This window comes from Chrysemys picta, chromosome 22 (assembly GCF_011386835.1).
Source record: "Chrysemys picta bellii isolate R12L10 chromosome 22, ASM1138683v2, whole genome shotgun sequence".
Taxonomy (NCBI): Eukaryota; Metazoa; Chordata; order Testudines; family Emydidae; genus Chrysemys; species Chrysemys picta.
This window is the reverse complement of record NC_088812.1, coordinates 16,632,507-16,647,686: the sequence shown is the minus strand read 5'-3', so window position 1 is coordinate 16,647,686 and position 15,180 is coordinate 16,632,507. Positions and strand designations below refer to the sequence as shown.

Below are 15,180 nucleotides of genomic sequence, written 5' to 3'. Positions count from 1 at the left end.
AAGCAGTGCAGAGAGGTTAGCCATGACCGTAGGTGTCTCATGTCCACTCTGTGGGCCCCGGGCTTGTGGACCGGGTCTCAGAGCCATGCTAACGCGTCCACGCTACGGAGACCTTCTGACTCGGGTCTGGGACTTGAGCTGCATTCACACTGCAAAATGACAGGGTCTGAATTCACAGCAGGACTTGGGCTCTGACCCACCCCCCGAGCAGGGTCCTAGGATCCGGGTGCTTGCTGCCCTGAGTCGAACTGATTTGTGTGTAGACAGAAGGGGGGCTTGGACTCAAACCTGAGTCCCAGCCCAGGCTTAGTGTGCAGACACATCCTCAGTCTCTGGGCTGGGTGGGGCATGTTCAGAGCACGTGTTGGGTGACAAAAGGCCCAGCTGGGATTCCGGATCTGGCACGTGTGACATCGGCTCCTGGAAGCAGCCTACCTGCTGGCACTAGGGCTGAGGGATGTGGCTACAGCCTCCAATGGAGATACACCGAGCAGGCCAGAGCTCCTGGGGATGGAGCTGGGGGACAGGTATTTACAGACTGCCCCGACCCCACAATGCAAAAGGGTTAAAAGGCATCGCTCCTACTCACCTGGAAGCCAGAAGGACCTGGCGAGCCCTGTTCACCCCTCTCGCCAGCAGGCCCCTGCAGAAGGAAGGGAGAACTGTGAGCGTAAACTACACCCGGTCCCAACCCCAGATTTAGGGCCCAATGGGGAGATGACACCTGTGATAGGACAGGGCTACGGCGCCCGTGATGGGACAGGACACATCATCCATAGAATCATAGAATATCAGGGTTGGAAGGGACCTCAGGAGGTCATCTAGTCCAATCCCCTGCTCAAAGCAGGACCAATCCCCAACCAATCCAGGGCACCCACCCTGTGTGTTAGCCCTTGAAGTTGGATATCTGTGACCTGGTTTGTTTTACTTTGATTTGTTCTCTAAACCAGGCTCCCCTATCTTAGAGCAGCCAGGTTTTGGCCAAAAAAAAATTAAACCCAGAGCACCTTCTGGTGGCCACATGTGGGTTCTACATTGCAACCAGATTCCACTCAGCATCCATCCACCCCTGTTATTCGGTGAAGCGTGGACTGACAACTCACTGACCAGGTGTGGTATAGGGTCCCAGTGTGGGGACCTGGGAAAGGATCCCGCAGTCTGGTGAAGGAGCAGGATCCCCCAGTCTGGGGTCTCCCAGCTTGGAACTGGGAAAGGGGCAGATCCCCCAATCTAGTGTAATGGGGTCTCCCAGTCTGGGTTGCTCTACAGGAAAGAAATCCCAGTCTCTGTGACCAGCAGGCCTATGGGTCAGCCATCCTGCCCAGGTCCATCTCTGTATTGTGGCTAGAGACTGGCCTCGTTGATTTCCTTCTAGCCCCCTTCCTCACGCTGACGTCTATATAACGAGGAAGTGGCAAATACTCACGGCAGGTCCAGGGGGGCCGGAAGCTCCTGTCTCACCATCTTTGCCAGGAAGACCCTAGAGAGAAAAGAAACCCCCAGGACATTGATCAGTGACCCCTTTTTAGCTACCAGACTGTTGTGCTTTTAAAATTCCCTCCCGGGACCTCGCATTCTTTCTCTGCTCCTGTTGCAACGGATTAGGCAGCATTAGATTTATCTGTCTATCTGTCCATTTATCCAGCTGTCCGTCCATCCAGCTGGGCTCTGACCTTGGCCCCATATCACTAGGGCTTTGTGGTGCACCCACCGAATTCTGAAAAAATCAGAACGCCACTCCTTGAGAGAGGAAGGTGCTGAGTTCAAGTCCTGGCTCGGCCCGGCTGAGTCACGTAATCGATCCGGCCCTGTTTCCATCTGTACGATGGGGCTCCCAACGCTGCCTTTGTCAGACATTGATTAAGTGACCCTCCTAAAAGAAGATCTCTGCCAGCCAGGGGCAGAACGGGGAGGGACTCTCCCAGGAGCAGTGCGGGGAACCCTGTGGTGGGGGATATTTGAATCTAGACTGGAGCGCCCCACATTAAAGGTGCAAAGGGAAGCAATCCTGCACTGCCTCCTGGGAAATGGACTGGCTGGAGTCTGATTCTGGGCGTGGCTATCTGCAGGGAGGGGCTGGGGGTCTAAGCCTGTGTTGTAGTAGAGGGGGGAGGGGAAGATAAACCCACTTACTCTCAGACCAGGGGCGCCGGGCAATCCCTTCTCTCCAGCTTTACCAGCCTCGCCCTAGGAGGAGAGAGAACACACGGTGTGATGAATGAGGCCCCGATGTCACCAAAACAGGCTCGGCGTCACCTCCGCTAGCCAGCCCTCGCTTCTCTGCAGCAGGTGCCCGGGCTGACATCACCAGGAGTGATACAAATGGGGTCCATGGAGCTGGGGCTAGCCCAGTCCTAGCTCCGCTCCGGCTGATCTGAAGAAACGGCAGCTCCACAGGACACCTGGACATGTTGGCGCCAACTGGGGCATTTCCCAGGGTCCTTTGCTTCGGGCCTCTCATCCTCCTTTGCCCGATGCCTGACTCAGTGGCGAAGCTCACAACAAGCTGCCCATGGCCCAGGACTGTACATGTGTATATGGACTGCAGGGGTGCCCATTGCCACTGCAAGAGGGCTGTCCCTTGGCCCACGCTGCCTGGCAGGAAGGGAACATGGGGGGTGGGGTCCCACTTCAGGAACGTGTACTTACGTTAGCACCTTTTGGCCCTGGGAAACCCATGACGCCAGGCTGCCCGCGAGCACCTTGGGGGCCCGGTGGGCCCGGGCGACCGTCCTCACCAGCGGCACCCTGCAGGGAGGCACAGAGGTTAGCACGTTAGCAGACGATCTCCCTCTTGCACTCTGAGCAGCCCCCGCATGCAGCCTCTAGGAACCTGCAGCTTAGTCTGGGCAAGAGCGCTGGAGGTCTCATCAACTGTTGGCACAGGCGCCAACGGTGCCAAGGACTGGGGGCTTTGTTCCCCCCTGGCAAAGTGCTGAGTTGAGGCTGTTCTGTTTTCTGTGCTACAAGACCCTGCCCGTCCCAGGAGGGGAGCACACTGCCAGGGGGCATTCGGAAAGTCCCATGATCACCCACCACTCAGCCACACTCCCTGTAACACCCAATATCCCCACCCCAATCACAGCCCCCACCCAGTACCCCCAAAGCACAGCACCCACCCAATATCCCTTCCCCAAACATAGCCACCACCCAGCACCCCCAAAGCACAGCACCCACCCAATATCCCCTCCTCAGCCCCCACCCAGCACCCCCAAAGCACAGCATCCACCCAACATCCCCTCCTCAATCACAGCCCCCACCCAGCACCCCCAAACACAGCACCCACCCAAGATCCCCTACCAAATCTCAATGACTACCCAACATCCCCCCAAATCATAGCCACTCTCTAATGTACCCCAAATCACAGCCCCCACGCACTACCCCCAAATGTCCGTGCCCTCCAAATATCCCTCCAAATTTCAGCCCCCACCCAGTACTTCCCAAATCTCAACACTCACCCAATACCCCCAATGTCCAATATATACACCCAAAAACATAGAGCCCACCTAGGACCTCCCCAAACTCAGAAGCCACCTCCTATCCCCTTCCCCAAACTCAGCTCCCCGTTAATTGAGTGCCCCTCAGAGCCCAATCCAGGAAGGAAGAGGCGTCTCACTTACAGTCGGACCGACTTTGCCTTGAGGACCAGCATCACCCGGGCGCCCAGTGAGACCCTGGTGGAAAGAAGGCGGCACAGAGTTAGGACTTTCCCGCGGGTCCCTGCTCTAGCTCTGCTCTGTGCTGGCACTCAGGAGACACTGAAACAGCTGGGCAGTTTCCCGTGTCTTTGGAGGAGGGGAGACCTCTGCTGCACCCTACACAACAGGGCCCTGATCTCAGCTGGGGCAGGGACCATCTCTCGCTGTGTGTCTGTGCAGCGGCTGGCACAGCGGGGCCCTGATCTCAGCTGGGGCAGGGACCGTCTCTTGCTGTGTGTCTGTGCAGCGCCTGGCACCATGGGGCCCTGATCTCAGCTGGGACACAGACTGTCTCTCGCTGTGTGTCTGTGCAGTGCCTGGCACCATGGGGCCTTGATCTCAGCTGGGACACAGACTGTCTCTCGCTGTGTGTCTGTGCAGCGCCTGGCACAATGGGGCCATGATCTCAGCTGGGGCAGGGACCGTCTCTCGCTGTGTGTCTGTGCAGTGCCTGGCACCATGGGGCCCTGATCTCAGCTGGGGCAGGGACCGTCTCTCGCTGTGTGTCTGTGCAGTGCCCGGCACAATGGGGCCATGATCTCAGCTGGGGCAGGGACCGTCTCTCGCTGTGTGTCTGTGCAGTGCCTGGCACCATGGGGCCCTGATCTCAGCTGGGGCAGGGACCGTCTCTCGCTGTGTGTCTGTGCAGTGCCCGGCACAATGGGGCCATGATCTCAGCTGGGGCAGGGACCGTCTCTCGCTGTGTGTCTGTGCAGTGCCTGGCACCATGGGGCCATGATCTCAGCTGGGGCAGGGACCGTCTCTCGCTGTGTGTCTGTGCAGTGCCCGGCACAATGGGGCCATGATCTCAGCTGGGGCAGGGACCGTCTCTCGCTGTGTGTCTGTGCAGTGCCTGGCACAGCGGAGCCCTGATCTCAGCTGGGGCAGGGACCGTCTCTTGCTGTGTGTCTGTGCAGCGCCTGGCACCATGGGGCCCTGATCTCAGCTGGGACAGAGACCATCTCTCGCTGTGTGTCTGTGCAGTGCCTGGCACCATGGGGCCCTGATCTCAGCTGGGGCAGGGACCGTCTCTCGCTGTGTGTCTGTGCAGTGCCCGGCACAATGGGGCCATGATCTCAGCTGGGGCAGGGACCGTCTCTCGCTGTGTGTCTGTGCAGTGCCCGGCACAATGGGGCCATGATCTCAGCTGGGACACAGACTGTCTCTCGCTGTGTGTCTGTGCAGTGCCTGGCACCATGGGGCCCTGATCTCAGCTGGGGCAGAGACCATCTCTCCTTGTGTGTCTGTGCAGCGCCTGGCACCATGGGGCCCTGATCTCAGCTGGGGCAGGGACCGTCTCTCACTGTGTGTCTGTGCAGCGCCTGGCACCATGGGGCCCTGATCTCAGCTGGGACACAGACTGTCTCTCACTGTGTGTCTGTGCAGTGCCTGTCACCATGGGGCCCTGATCTCAGCTGGGGCAGGGACCGTCTCTCGCTGTGTGTCTGTGCAGTGCCCGGCACAATGGGGCCATGATCTCAGCTGGGGCAGGGACCGTCTCTCGCTGTGTGTCTGTGCAGTGCCCGGCACAATGGGGCCATGATCTCAGCTGGGGCAGGGACCGTCTCTCGCTGTGTGTCTGTGCAGTGCCTGGCACCATGGGGCCATGATCTCAGCTGGGGCAGGGACCGTCTCTCGCTGTGTGTCTGTGCAGTGCCTGGCACAGCGGGGCCCTGATCTCAGCTGGGGCAGGGACCGTCTCTTGCTGTGTATCTGTGCAGCGCCTGGCACCATGGGGCCCTGATCTCAGCTGGGACAGAGACCATCTCTCGCTGTGTGTCTGTGCAGTGCCTGGCACCATGGGGCCCTGATCTCAGCTGGGGCAGGGACCGTCTCTCGCTGTGTGTCTGTGCAGTGCCCGGCACAATGGGGCCATGATCTCAGCTGGGGCAGGGACCGTCTCTCGCTGTGTGTCTGTGCAGCGCCTGGCACCATGGGGCCCTGATCTCAGCTGGGACACAGACTGTCTCTCGCTGTGTGTCTGTGCAGTGCCTGGCACCATGGGGCCCTGATCTCAGCTGGGGCAGAGACCATCTCTCCTTGTGTGTCTGTGCAGTGCCTGGCACCATGGGGCCCTGATCTCAGCTGGGGCAGGGACCGTCTCTCACTGTGTGTCTGTGCAGCGCCTGGCACCATGGGGCCCTGATCTCAGCTGGGACACAGACTGTCTCTCACTGTGTGTCTGTGCAGTGCCCGGCACCATGGGGCCCTGATCTCAGCTGGGGCAGGGACCGTCTCTCGCTGTGTGTCTGTGCAGTGCCCGGCACCATGGGGCCCTGATCTATTAGGGCCTCTGGGTTCTACTGGAGTACAATGAAAAAGAAGGGAGGCTTTGTCATGCCTAGAGGAGCCCAGGCGCGGGAATTATTCTCACTGCGGGGGAGGGGCGGCATGTGATTCTCAATGGGGAGTGGGAATTCCTCGTTGGGGCTGGATGCTTTGAATACAGTATTCGGTGTCCGTCCGAGGATCTGCCCCTATATGGTTCAGCCTCACGGGGTCGTGTCACCAGCCAGGGGACTCCAGCAGCAGCCAGTTACACTGGAGTCAGGCAGGGAGGACTCAGCACTGTTTGAGCGCCCCCTATGGCTGGGCTGCAGGGCTGCACATTCCCTTATTACCACCTGCCCCAGGCTCAGAAGGGGAGTGCGCCCCAGCGACACCCAGGCTGCTGTGGTTGGTGCCACCTGCTGGTGCCTCGGGAGAGCTACATGTGCAGAAGATGGGATATGGGTGATAAACCGCTGGCTAGCAAAGGTCCAACCAAAGCTCTGGGATTTCAGAGATAGGCTCCTCCTGGTTTTGACAATACCTGCAATACCCAACGCTGGGAAACGTGGCAAGGGGCAGGGGCCCGGCACCGAAACCCAGCTCTCGATGTCCCCCCCCCCTCAAAGTCTTATTTAGGCCCATTGACAGCCAGTGCTTCCCCTCACTGGTACCCACGTGCCGGCTCCCGCTTACACTCTGGCTGAAGGGCAAACAGCTGGCGTTCTTTGCCACACCGCATGCCAGCCCTGTGGGTGGGTCACTAGCAGAGAGATGCCTTGGATTCTCTGGAGGCATGTGAGATGCATGGGAAGTTGGGGTTCCATTTCTGCTCCGCCCCCCACCCCAAAAAACGTTGCTTGCTGTAAACATCTTAACCCTTTCAGTCCCAGTTGTCAAGGCCAAGCTTGGCTGGGAGCTGATGCCATCTCCCCTTCATTCTCACCCTAGCGCCGGGCAGGCCGGGTTCTCCAGGACGTCCAGGATCACCAGTGGCTCCTTTAGGCCCCCCAAGGCCAGCGGGACCACGCTCGCCAGGGGCACCCTGTCCGGGGATAAGGAAGACATGCACATTAGCCAACCCAGTTCTAGGGGGCAACCAGGGGCAGGAGGATGCACCACAACCAGTCTGGCTAGGGACAGGCGAGGCTAACGTGTCATCGCTAAGGGCCCCAATCTGGCTCACGCTGAAATCAACATGACTAAGGCTGCTAAGCATTGGGTCGATCCCTGTAAAAAGGAGCACCATCTCTTTAAGGACTGGGGTGGGAACTCCTCTGAGCCAGCCCAATCCAGCCTCAAAAGGTACTTGGGAGACAGGAGACACGGGCAATGGACTGATCTCATGCTATCCCTGTAGTCTCCAACCCCCTCTCCTCTCAGCCTCTACTTCAGAACCAGGAGAGCAGGGCAGGCTGGAAATGGAGTCCACCGGGGCAGTCTGTGGCAATCCCACCTGGGGGCAAGGCATGCTGGGAAAGAAGGGACATATATAAACCACAGCTGGGAGCTGAGAGAGGGCCCGAAGTTGGCTCTCTCCGGACAGAGCCCAGTGCCTTATATTAGGGTCACCTTATTTTTGCTCAGGAACGGTTCTGGGGGCAGATGTTGCCGAGCTGAGCTGAGAAGTCATGCAGCTGGTCGAGCGGCCCTCCTCCTGGGTGGATTGCACCAGACCCCAGGGCAGGGGATGGTCCTCTGCCAATAAATTCCACCCAGGTGCCTTTTTTGTCCAGCCTCTCCCAGGACAGTAAGATGCCTAGGCTGAGTCTATGGCAGGTGACCCCTAGATCATTTGCTACCCCCACGGTCGGCTCACGGAACAGGGGCAATGGTTTCACTCACCTTGGGCCCAGCGAGACCATCCTGACCTGGGAAGCCGCGGTTTCCAGGAGAGCCCTAGGAAGGAGGAGACGACAAGGGTGGCATCATGGTATTAGGTACCACTACGCTCCCTCCACTAGTTTCCCGGCACTGTACTGGTCAAGGAGATGGATGATCTCAGCAGTCCCCACCCCAAGCCACACACCTGTAGCTGAGCTCACTCTGAATTGGGAGTCCAGGGCTCGCCCTGGGGTGAGCGTTACACTGCGAGTCCCACATGGCGGACACGCCATGAATGCCGGGGACTTGCACCATGATGGGCTCACATCACGGGGCTGCCGATCCTCCAGCTCACCCCTGGGTGGCCTTTACACCCTGGCTCCCGGGGTCGTTGCCCCATGTATCCCAGGGCTCGTGCCAAGATGGCTATCACCGGCTTTCTGTCCCATGCCAGGCTGCCAAGCATGGTGATGCCGCCAGCGTGGAAGCATGATGCTGACGGCACTTACTCTCTCTCCAGGGGGTCCGACAGGCCCAGCAGCACCGGGCTCACCACGACCACCTCTCTTGCCTTCTTCGCCAGCTGGGCCGGGTGCTCCCTGTGGCCCTGCGGGGCCCTGTGGGGGGACACAAGGAGAGCATGCATTAGGCTTCCCCGTCCTCTCGCCCGCAGCCTAGGACAGTGTGAGGGACCTTCCTGCGCCAGCCACTGAGGTACATGGCCTCTATCACCTACCAGCTGAGGCATGTGGTCTAGTGGGTAGGGTCTGGCCCTTGGAGCCAAGCGACCAGGGTTCTAGTCCCAGCTCTGCTGTGTGACTTTGGGCAAGTTGCATTCATTTCCTCCACTAACCTCTGTCTGGGTCATTTTGACTGCAAGCTCCCCCAGGGCAGGGACTACTGCCTGTACAGCCCCTAGTGCCGTGAGGCCCTGATCTCAGACAGGGCCTCTCAGAGTTGTTTAATAATAGCAACGTAGAAGGAACCCTGGCCAGATCCAGCCCTCAGGCCATTGTCCCCCTCTGGGGAATGTAAACGGGCACAACGCAGTTCTGAACTGTTTGTGACAGCCCCTCAGCACAAGGGTCCTGCACGGGTGGGCCAGATCCTGTGCTGGTGCAAAAAAACAGAGGTGAGCTGATTTACCCCAGCGGAGGATCTGGCCCCATTGTATTCAGGCTGGTTAATGGCGTGTTGAGAGAATGTTCTTGGCCTAGCGGAGAAGTTCTGGGAGGCAGAGGCTAAAGGCAACAGGGTGGCTAGCGTTTGCCTTCCGTGAGCTCAGCGAGAGGGCCCTGCAGGGCTTGCTAGCCAAGGGGCCAGTTAGGGGAAAAGGCTCATTAAAACTGCAGGAGAGACTCTCTCTTCTGCCAAGTGTGCCGTGAAGCAGGGAACAGGTGCACGAAGGAACGAGGGCTACCCCAGCGCGGCCAAGGGATGGGATTCAAACTACACCCCGGGGAGGCCGTGCAGCCTACTGGCTAGAGCACTGGACTGGAACTCAGGAGATTTGGATTCTGTTCCAGGCTCTGCTGATGACTTTAGGTAACACCTTTCCTCTCTGTTTCCTCCTGCACTGGTTAGGCCATCGGTTCTTTGGGGCAGTATCTGTCACTCACTATGTTAACTAGGTGTCTACTGGCAAGACTAGGTCAGGACGTATCCTACTCAGGGCTTGGGAGGAGAAGGTTGTCATTCTGTGCTCAGCGCCTGAGAGTCCTGCCCAGAGGACCTTCAGGGGCGTGTGCTGGAGGGTGACATCTAAGGGGCATCTGCATGGGCACAACTGCCCACCGCTGGGTTCGCACTGGATGGCCCGTGACTGTAAATCATAGGAATTCTTCAGACCATAGATCACATTCGAGCTGGTTTGCTGGATACTCACAGATTCACCTTTGGGGCCTTGTTCGCCTTTGAAGCCTGCAATGCCAGGGTCTCCCTGCAGAGAAAGAGAGAGCTCGTCACTCATCGTCCCACACGCCCGTCCAGGTACGTCTCCGCAGGCCGTGAATGCCGCTCAGGTGTGGATTTCCAAGGGAGCGGTGTTTGCACACCCTGAAGTATCCGATGGTGTACGCTGATCCCTTTCCCCAGGGCACATGGCAGGGGGAGGGGGATTTGGGGCACATGGCCTGGGACAGCAGCCCAGGACAGAATTTGTGGCAAAGGGAAGGGTAAGAGGCATCATGTGCGGCGTCTGGCAGGTGGAATCTGCAGTATGTGAGAGGGGAAGGTGGCAGTGGGACGAGAATGTGGCCCGGGGGAGGTTGTGGCGTGGGGGGGGCAGCACCAGGGAGAGGCTGTGGCGTCGGGGGAGTTGGCACCAGGGGGAGGCTGTGGTGTTGTGGGGAGGGGGGTCAGCACCGGGGGGGAGGCTGTGGTGTATGGAAGGGGGACGCGGCATTTCTTTGTGCTCTGGGAACACGTCCCCTGCTACAGACCTGCTCCCCCAGATTCTTACCGTCTGACCTTTGGGACCCAGAGGCCCAGTTGCACCTTGAGGCCCGGGAGGCCCACGTGGCCCAGGGAAGCCGGGGGCACCAGCAATTCCAGGAGCACCCTGTTGACAGCACAGAGCAGGCGGCGGTCAGGAGGTACAAGCAAAGGGTCCGGCCATCCCCTCGCCCTGCAGCTGAGAATCCACCACCTCCCTTGGCTCAGCACATCCATGCGGCATTAATTCCCACGGCAGGGGCGGATGTACCCGCTGAGCTGGGCCAAGGTGACTCGAAACCCGCCCCCCCTTTGCTCCGTCCACCCCACTGAATTCAGGCTCCATCCACCCCACTGAATTCCCCACTTCCCCTTGGGCGTCAAGGCCAAGTCCTACTCACAGCTGATCCTTTAGCGCCAGGGATGCCGTCAGTTCCAGGGTTACCCTAGAAGCAAGGAGAAGATCAATGAGCGACTAGCAAATCCCTTTCCAGTGGGCCAGGGAGATCCTATGGGGAACTGCTGTAGCTTCCACCAAAGAAACGGGAGGGAATTCAACGGGGGGAGAATTACTCAACAAATTCCCCTCTGGGGAAAGGCTAAGAGGGCTGTGACTAAGGCTAACGCTTGCAGTGACAGGTGTCAATCAGACTAACAGTTGGAGGGGCCGGAGCAAGCCCTGATAGGCTGCAGCTGCAGCAGGGGAAAGGCAGGGTTAAATATATATTGAGGCCCTGGAGGGACAGTTCAGGTAATGGAAGCTGGAAAGGAAAGGAAAGGAAGCTGGATCTAGATTGCACGGTTGATGGTGGGAGGGGTGACTCCTGCCACAATGCAGGGGGAAGAGATCAGGGATGCTAACGGAGGAGGAAGGATGGCCTAGTGGATAGCGCTCTTCCTGTGTCACCTCGTGCCAGTCAGCTAGGCCCAGATCCTCAAAGGTATTTAGGCCCCTAACTCCCTTTGATCTGGTGGGAATTAGGGACCTAAATACCTTTGAAGATCTGGGCCTTCAAGGCTGGTGTGCCTCAGTTTCCCCACTGGTAAAGTGAAGTTAATACTCCCTGTATCACTCATAGTGGGAGTGAGCATGAGGCCGAATGAGGCTGGCTGCCTAGGGCAGGAGAAGAGATACGACACCAGAAGGGGGTCGTGTTTGGAGGCATTAAACTGGGCGGGAACCCTGTGCTCCCGAGGGACAGGGGTTCTTCAGGTAACTCATCACCTGGGTGGGCTTTCTCCTTTCTCTGTGATTATAGCCCTCACCCCCCTTGAAGGCTTGGGGGCAATTAAGCACAACAGCCCCCCCTGGCTAGGCCCCTCCTCTATCGCGGCAGAAAGGGGCAAGTTACTTACAGGTGCCCCTGAAGGTCCGGGGGAGCCGGGAGTTCCAGATTCACCTCTGGGGCCTTGGGCACCCTCAGGGCCTCGAGCGCCAGTGGGGCCAGCTTCCCCCTGCGAAGGGAAAAGGAAAAGGGATAAAGAAAGCAGAATCCCACAGCGGAGATACAATGCCTACATGCCATCCTGTGTGACCCACCCTGGCCCGGGAGGCTTCTGTGTGGATGGGGCTAGATGCTCTGTCCAGTTAAAAAGTGGAACAGCCTGTAAACGGGAGAGGAAGCGTGGCTTAGTGGGTGATGCCTCTATGCCTGACCTCTGCCACTGATGGGTTGCATGACCCTGTGCAAGTCACTTTCCCCTCCCACCCTCGGTCTATGCAGACTGTGAGCTCATCCGGGCAGGGTCTGTCTGGGCAGTGCCCGGCACGGTGTGGCTCTGATCTCAGTGGGGTGTCTATATACTTCCCAGCCTAGTGTCTCCGGTCACTCATGATACAGCAGCCTAGGGGGCGGTGTGTGGGTGAACCTTTCTAAGGAGATGTCAGTGCAGGAAGGAATCCCCTCCCAGCACCAGTACTTATGAGTGTCTTTCCTCTGTCTCTTTGGGAGGATTTGGGGCCACGATTTTCCAAAGTGGCTGGTGATTTCGGGGACCCCAACTGGAGATCCCGTTCAAGAAGCCTGATTTCCAGCAAGTGCTGAGGGACCCGCCCTCAGAAGCCCAGGCCTCTTTAGGGGATCTCACGCCAGGCAGCCAAAATCGCTACGTTTTTGGAAAAGATTGCTAAGATTTTGGAAAATCGCAGCCTCCCTCCACACATACCTTGAGCCTGCACTAGCCCCTGTCCCAACCCGCCACGGCGGCTTTGCTTTTACTTGGGGATTTATTGATTTTTTTCAATAAATTCTCTCCTCTTGGGATTAAAAGACCCGGAGCTGAATAAACAAACTTCAAACGCAGCTCTCTGCTCTCATCCGCCCCCCAGCTGCATCGGGGAGGGGGAGATCATATGTCTTTCAATCTCCTCCGACGAGTGCCATTGTCTGCCTCTCCACGACTGCATCTCCGTGGTGCCCTGTGCTGTCTGGTAACTGGGGAAACCAGCCCGTGGTGAGAATAGCAGCCAGGAGCCAAATGCCACATGCCTCCCAGCCAGACTCCTGCAGGGGGGAGTCCCAGGGAAATATCCCATGCATCTGATTAAAGAAATCACCAGGCTGGGACATGTGGGGGGAGGAGATAGGACTTATGGCGGTGCCCCTGGACTGGATGGAGGTGGCATTGGGAAATCTGGAGGGCAGGGGCTGCCTCTTTTCAGATTGTCCTGGCCCTCTGGGTGGTCATTTTTCAGCTGGATTGACTCTTTATTTGTTTAAGCAGGGGCTCGAGCCTGAGCCCGCAAAGCCGTTAAACCCGAGATGCACTATAAACCCGCGAATGGGTCCCGTTGGAGTTCGTGCGATTGCCGCACGTGCTTAAAGCAAAGTGCGCGTTCTGTTAGGGGCCGGAGTGCTCAGCGTTTTCCAGGGTCGAGCCCCGGTTTACTCCCTAGACTCACCTGCCTTTTTTCTTTCCCTCGCTGTTTTTTTCTTCTGCTCTTTCTCCTACTCCCTCTCCTTATCTCTCTCTTTCCCACTATTTCTTCTTCCCTTTTTTCTCCTTCTTTTTCCATTTTTTTCTCTCCTTTTCTTTGTCTCTTTTCTCATCCATTCATTTTCTCTTCCATTTTTTCTTTGTTTTTCTCTTTCTTTGCCCATTCTTTCTCTCGTCTCACTCTTCCTTCCTTTCTTTCTGACATTTCCCCCCATCTTCTCTCTCTCTTTCTCATTCATTCTTTTTGTCATTCACTCTCCTCCCATTCTTTCTTTTTTCTTTCTCTCTTTCTCTCCTTTCACACTCACTCCTTCCCATCCCATCTTTGCTCACTGCTCCAGCAGGTGACCCTGAAAATACATGTCAGGCTGGAGGTGAGCGGAGGAACTGAAGCGCTCAGTGGATTTTCACCGATGCTTGCAAAAATGCCGGAGGAGGGCATTTCTGGCCGGCTCCGCGCTCAGCTATGTGAGAAGTGTCTGCCGGAGACTCATCACCTACCTTAGAGCCTGGGCCACCAGGGAATCCAGGAGCTCCGGAGGGGCCGACGGGTCCCTGGGCAGAGAGAAACAGAAGTTACAGTCGGCCCACAAGGAAGAGCAGCAAAGTCCAAATTCAAAGATCAGGCAGGATGCTGCCATTTGGGGACGGTGGGTGGATTGAAGCCCACAAAAGCACAGACAAAGGGTTCCTTATCGGGTCGGGAGGGGTGGGGCATGTTGCATGGTCCCCAGAAGGTTAAAATCTAAACCAGAGGGCCCATGAGGGGGGAGCTCCAGGGGACGAGTATAGGCCACTAGAGGGACTCAGGACAGCTGAGTTGCATGGTCTAGACAGGTGGGCCTCGCAGGGGCACTACCAAGGGAAGTGTACCAGACATGGGGTATGCACCAGCCCAGAGCTAGCAGCAATCAGCCCCTACCCCTTAGCAGCACAAGTGCAGCAGACTAGTGACGATCTCCTGGCGGCGGAACTGTCACAGGGGGCTCTCCTCGTACAGTTCACATTGCTGGAGACCCGCACAGAACCCGGTGAGCACCACTGGAGGGGATTTAAGGGGATACCATCCAATTCCTGTACTCTGCTGGGGGGAAGAGGGGGGGGCAATTGCTGGAGGGAGTGCGTGTGTGTGATGTTTTCTGTCTTATTGGGGGTGGGTGATCTCTTCAGGACAGGCCCCGGTGTTTTGTTCTGTGTTTGTACAGTGCCTGGCACAACGGGGCCCTGGGGCCAGGGCTGGGGCTGAGAGGTGCTACCACAATACAAACAATAACTAATAACTAGTGCTCCTGCGCTTAGGATGTGATGTGGAGGGAGCCCAGGGTACACGGGCCGGGGCCCATTTTAAAAAATATTTCTGACCATCTAAAACACACACAAGGAGACAGTTTTCAGCAAAACCGTCCTGTGCAAAGAGTGTCATTTTAGAAGAGGTAATATACAGAAAACAAAGTACTTACAGGGGGACCGGCTGGGCCAGGGAGACCGTCGTTGCCACGAGCACCCTGTGGAAGCAAGGCAACTGGAGTCAAAAGAGAGAGCCTCCTTAATAAGTGACACGACACGTGACTAGCTAACAGGTCAGACAGTGTGGTCTAGTGGGTAATGCACTAGACCCGGCTTTTGTCCTCACCTCTGCCAGTAACCTTGGGCCAGTCATTTCCCCTGGATTTTTTCTTTTTTCTGTTTAGATAGTCAGCTCTTTGGGGCAAGGAGTGTCTCTTGCTATATGTTTGTACAGCACCCAGCACGGTGGGGCCCTGATCTCAGCTGGGTCCTTCATAATAAGAGGGTGACAGCAACCAGCGTCGCGTTACTCTGCCGGTCCGGACAATATCTGCTTAGGGGATGTGGGCGCAAAGAGGGCAGGGGTTAGCCAACGGGCCGCACAAGTTCCTAAGCCAAATTCACTTCTGGTGTCAATCCGTCGGTTTAAATGGAGCAGGGCTGAATCTGGCCCTTTAGATTTTAAAAGAAGGGTGGTGATGGGCTGTGACTCCTTTCCAGGTAAAGCTCTGAG

The 15,180-nt window shown here is 57.5% G+C and overlaps 1 protein-coding gene across 2 annotated transcripts in view; it reads right to left on the bottom strand.

Moving 5' to 3' along the window:
* Nucleotides 1-15,180, bottom strand: part of COL2A1 (collagen type II alpha 1 chain) — a 75,178-nt gene that overhangs the window by 31,032 nt on the left and 28,966 nt on the right. For both annotated transcript variants that reach the window (XM_005291904.5, XM_005291905.5), the window contains 14 exons: nucleotides 14,621-14,665; nucleotides 13,662-13,715; nucleotides 11,580-11,678; nucleotides 10,625-10,669; nucleotides 10,252-10,350; nucleotides 9,676-9,729; nucleotides 8,300-8,407; nucleotides 7,812-7,865; nucleotides 6,913-7,011; nucleotides 3,621-3,674; nucleotides 2,650-2,748; nucleotides 2,134-2,187; nucleotides 1,427-1,480; nucleotides 590-643 (listed from right to left, as the gene is read on the bottom strand). In XM_005291904.5, the coding sequence (XP_005291961.2) occupies nucleotides 590-643; nucleotides 1,427-1,480; nucleotides 2,134-2,187; nucleotides 2,650-2,748; nucleotides 3,621-3,674; nucleotides 6,913-7,011; nucleotides 7,812-7,865; nucleotides 8,300-8,407; nucleotides 9,676-9,729; nucleotides 10,252-10,350; nucleotides 10,625-10,669; nucleotides 11,580-11,678; nucleotides 13,662-13,715; nucleotides 14,621-14,665 (972 nt within the window). The remainder of the gene's footprint in view (nucleotides 1-589; nucleotides 644-1,426; nucleotides 1,481-2,133; nucleotides 2,188-2,649; nucleotides 2,749-3,620; nucleotides 3,675-6,912; nucleotides 7,012-7,811; nucleotides 7,866-8,299; nucleotides 8,408-9,675; nucleotides 9,730-10,251; nucleotides 10,351-10,624; nucleotides 10,670-11,579; nucleotides 11,679-13,661; nucleotides 13,716-14,620; nucleotides 14,666-15,180) is intronic.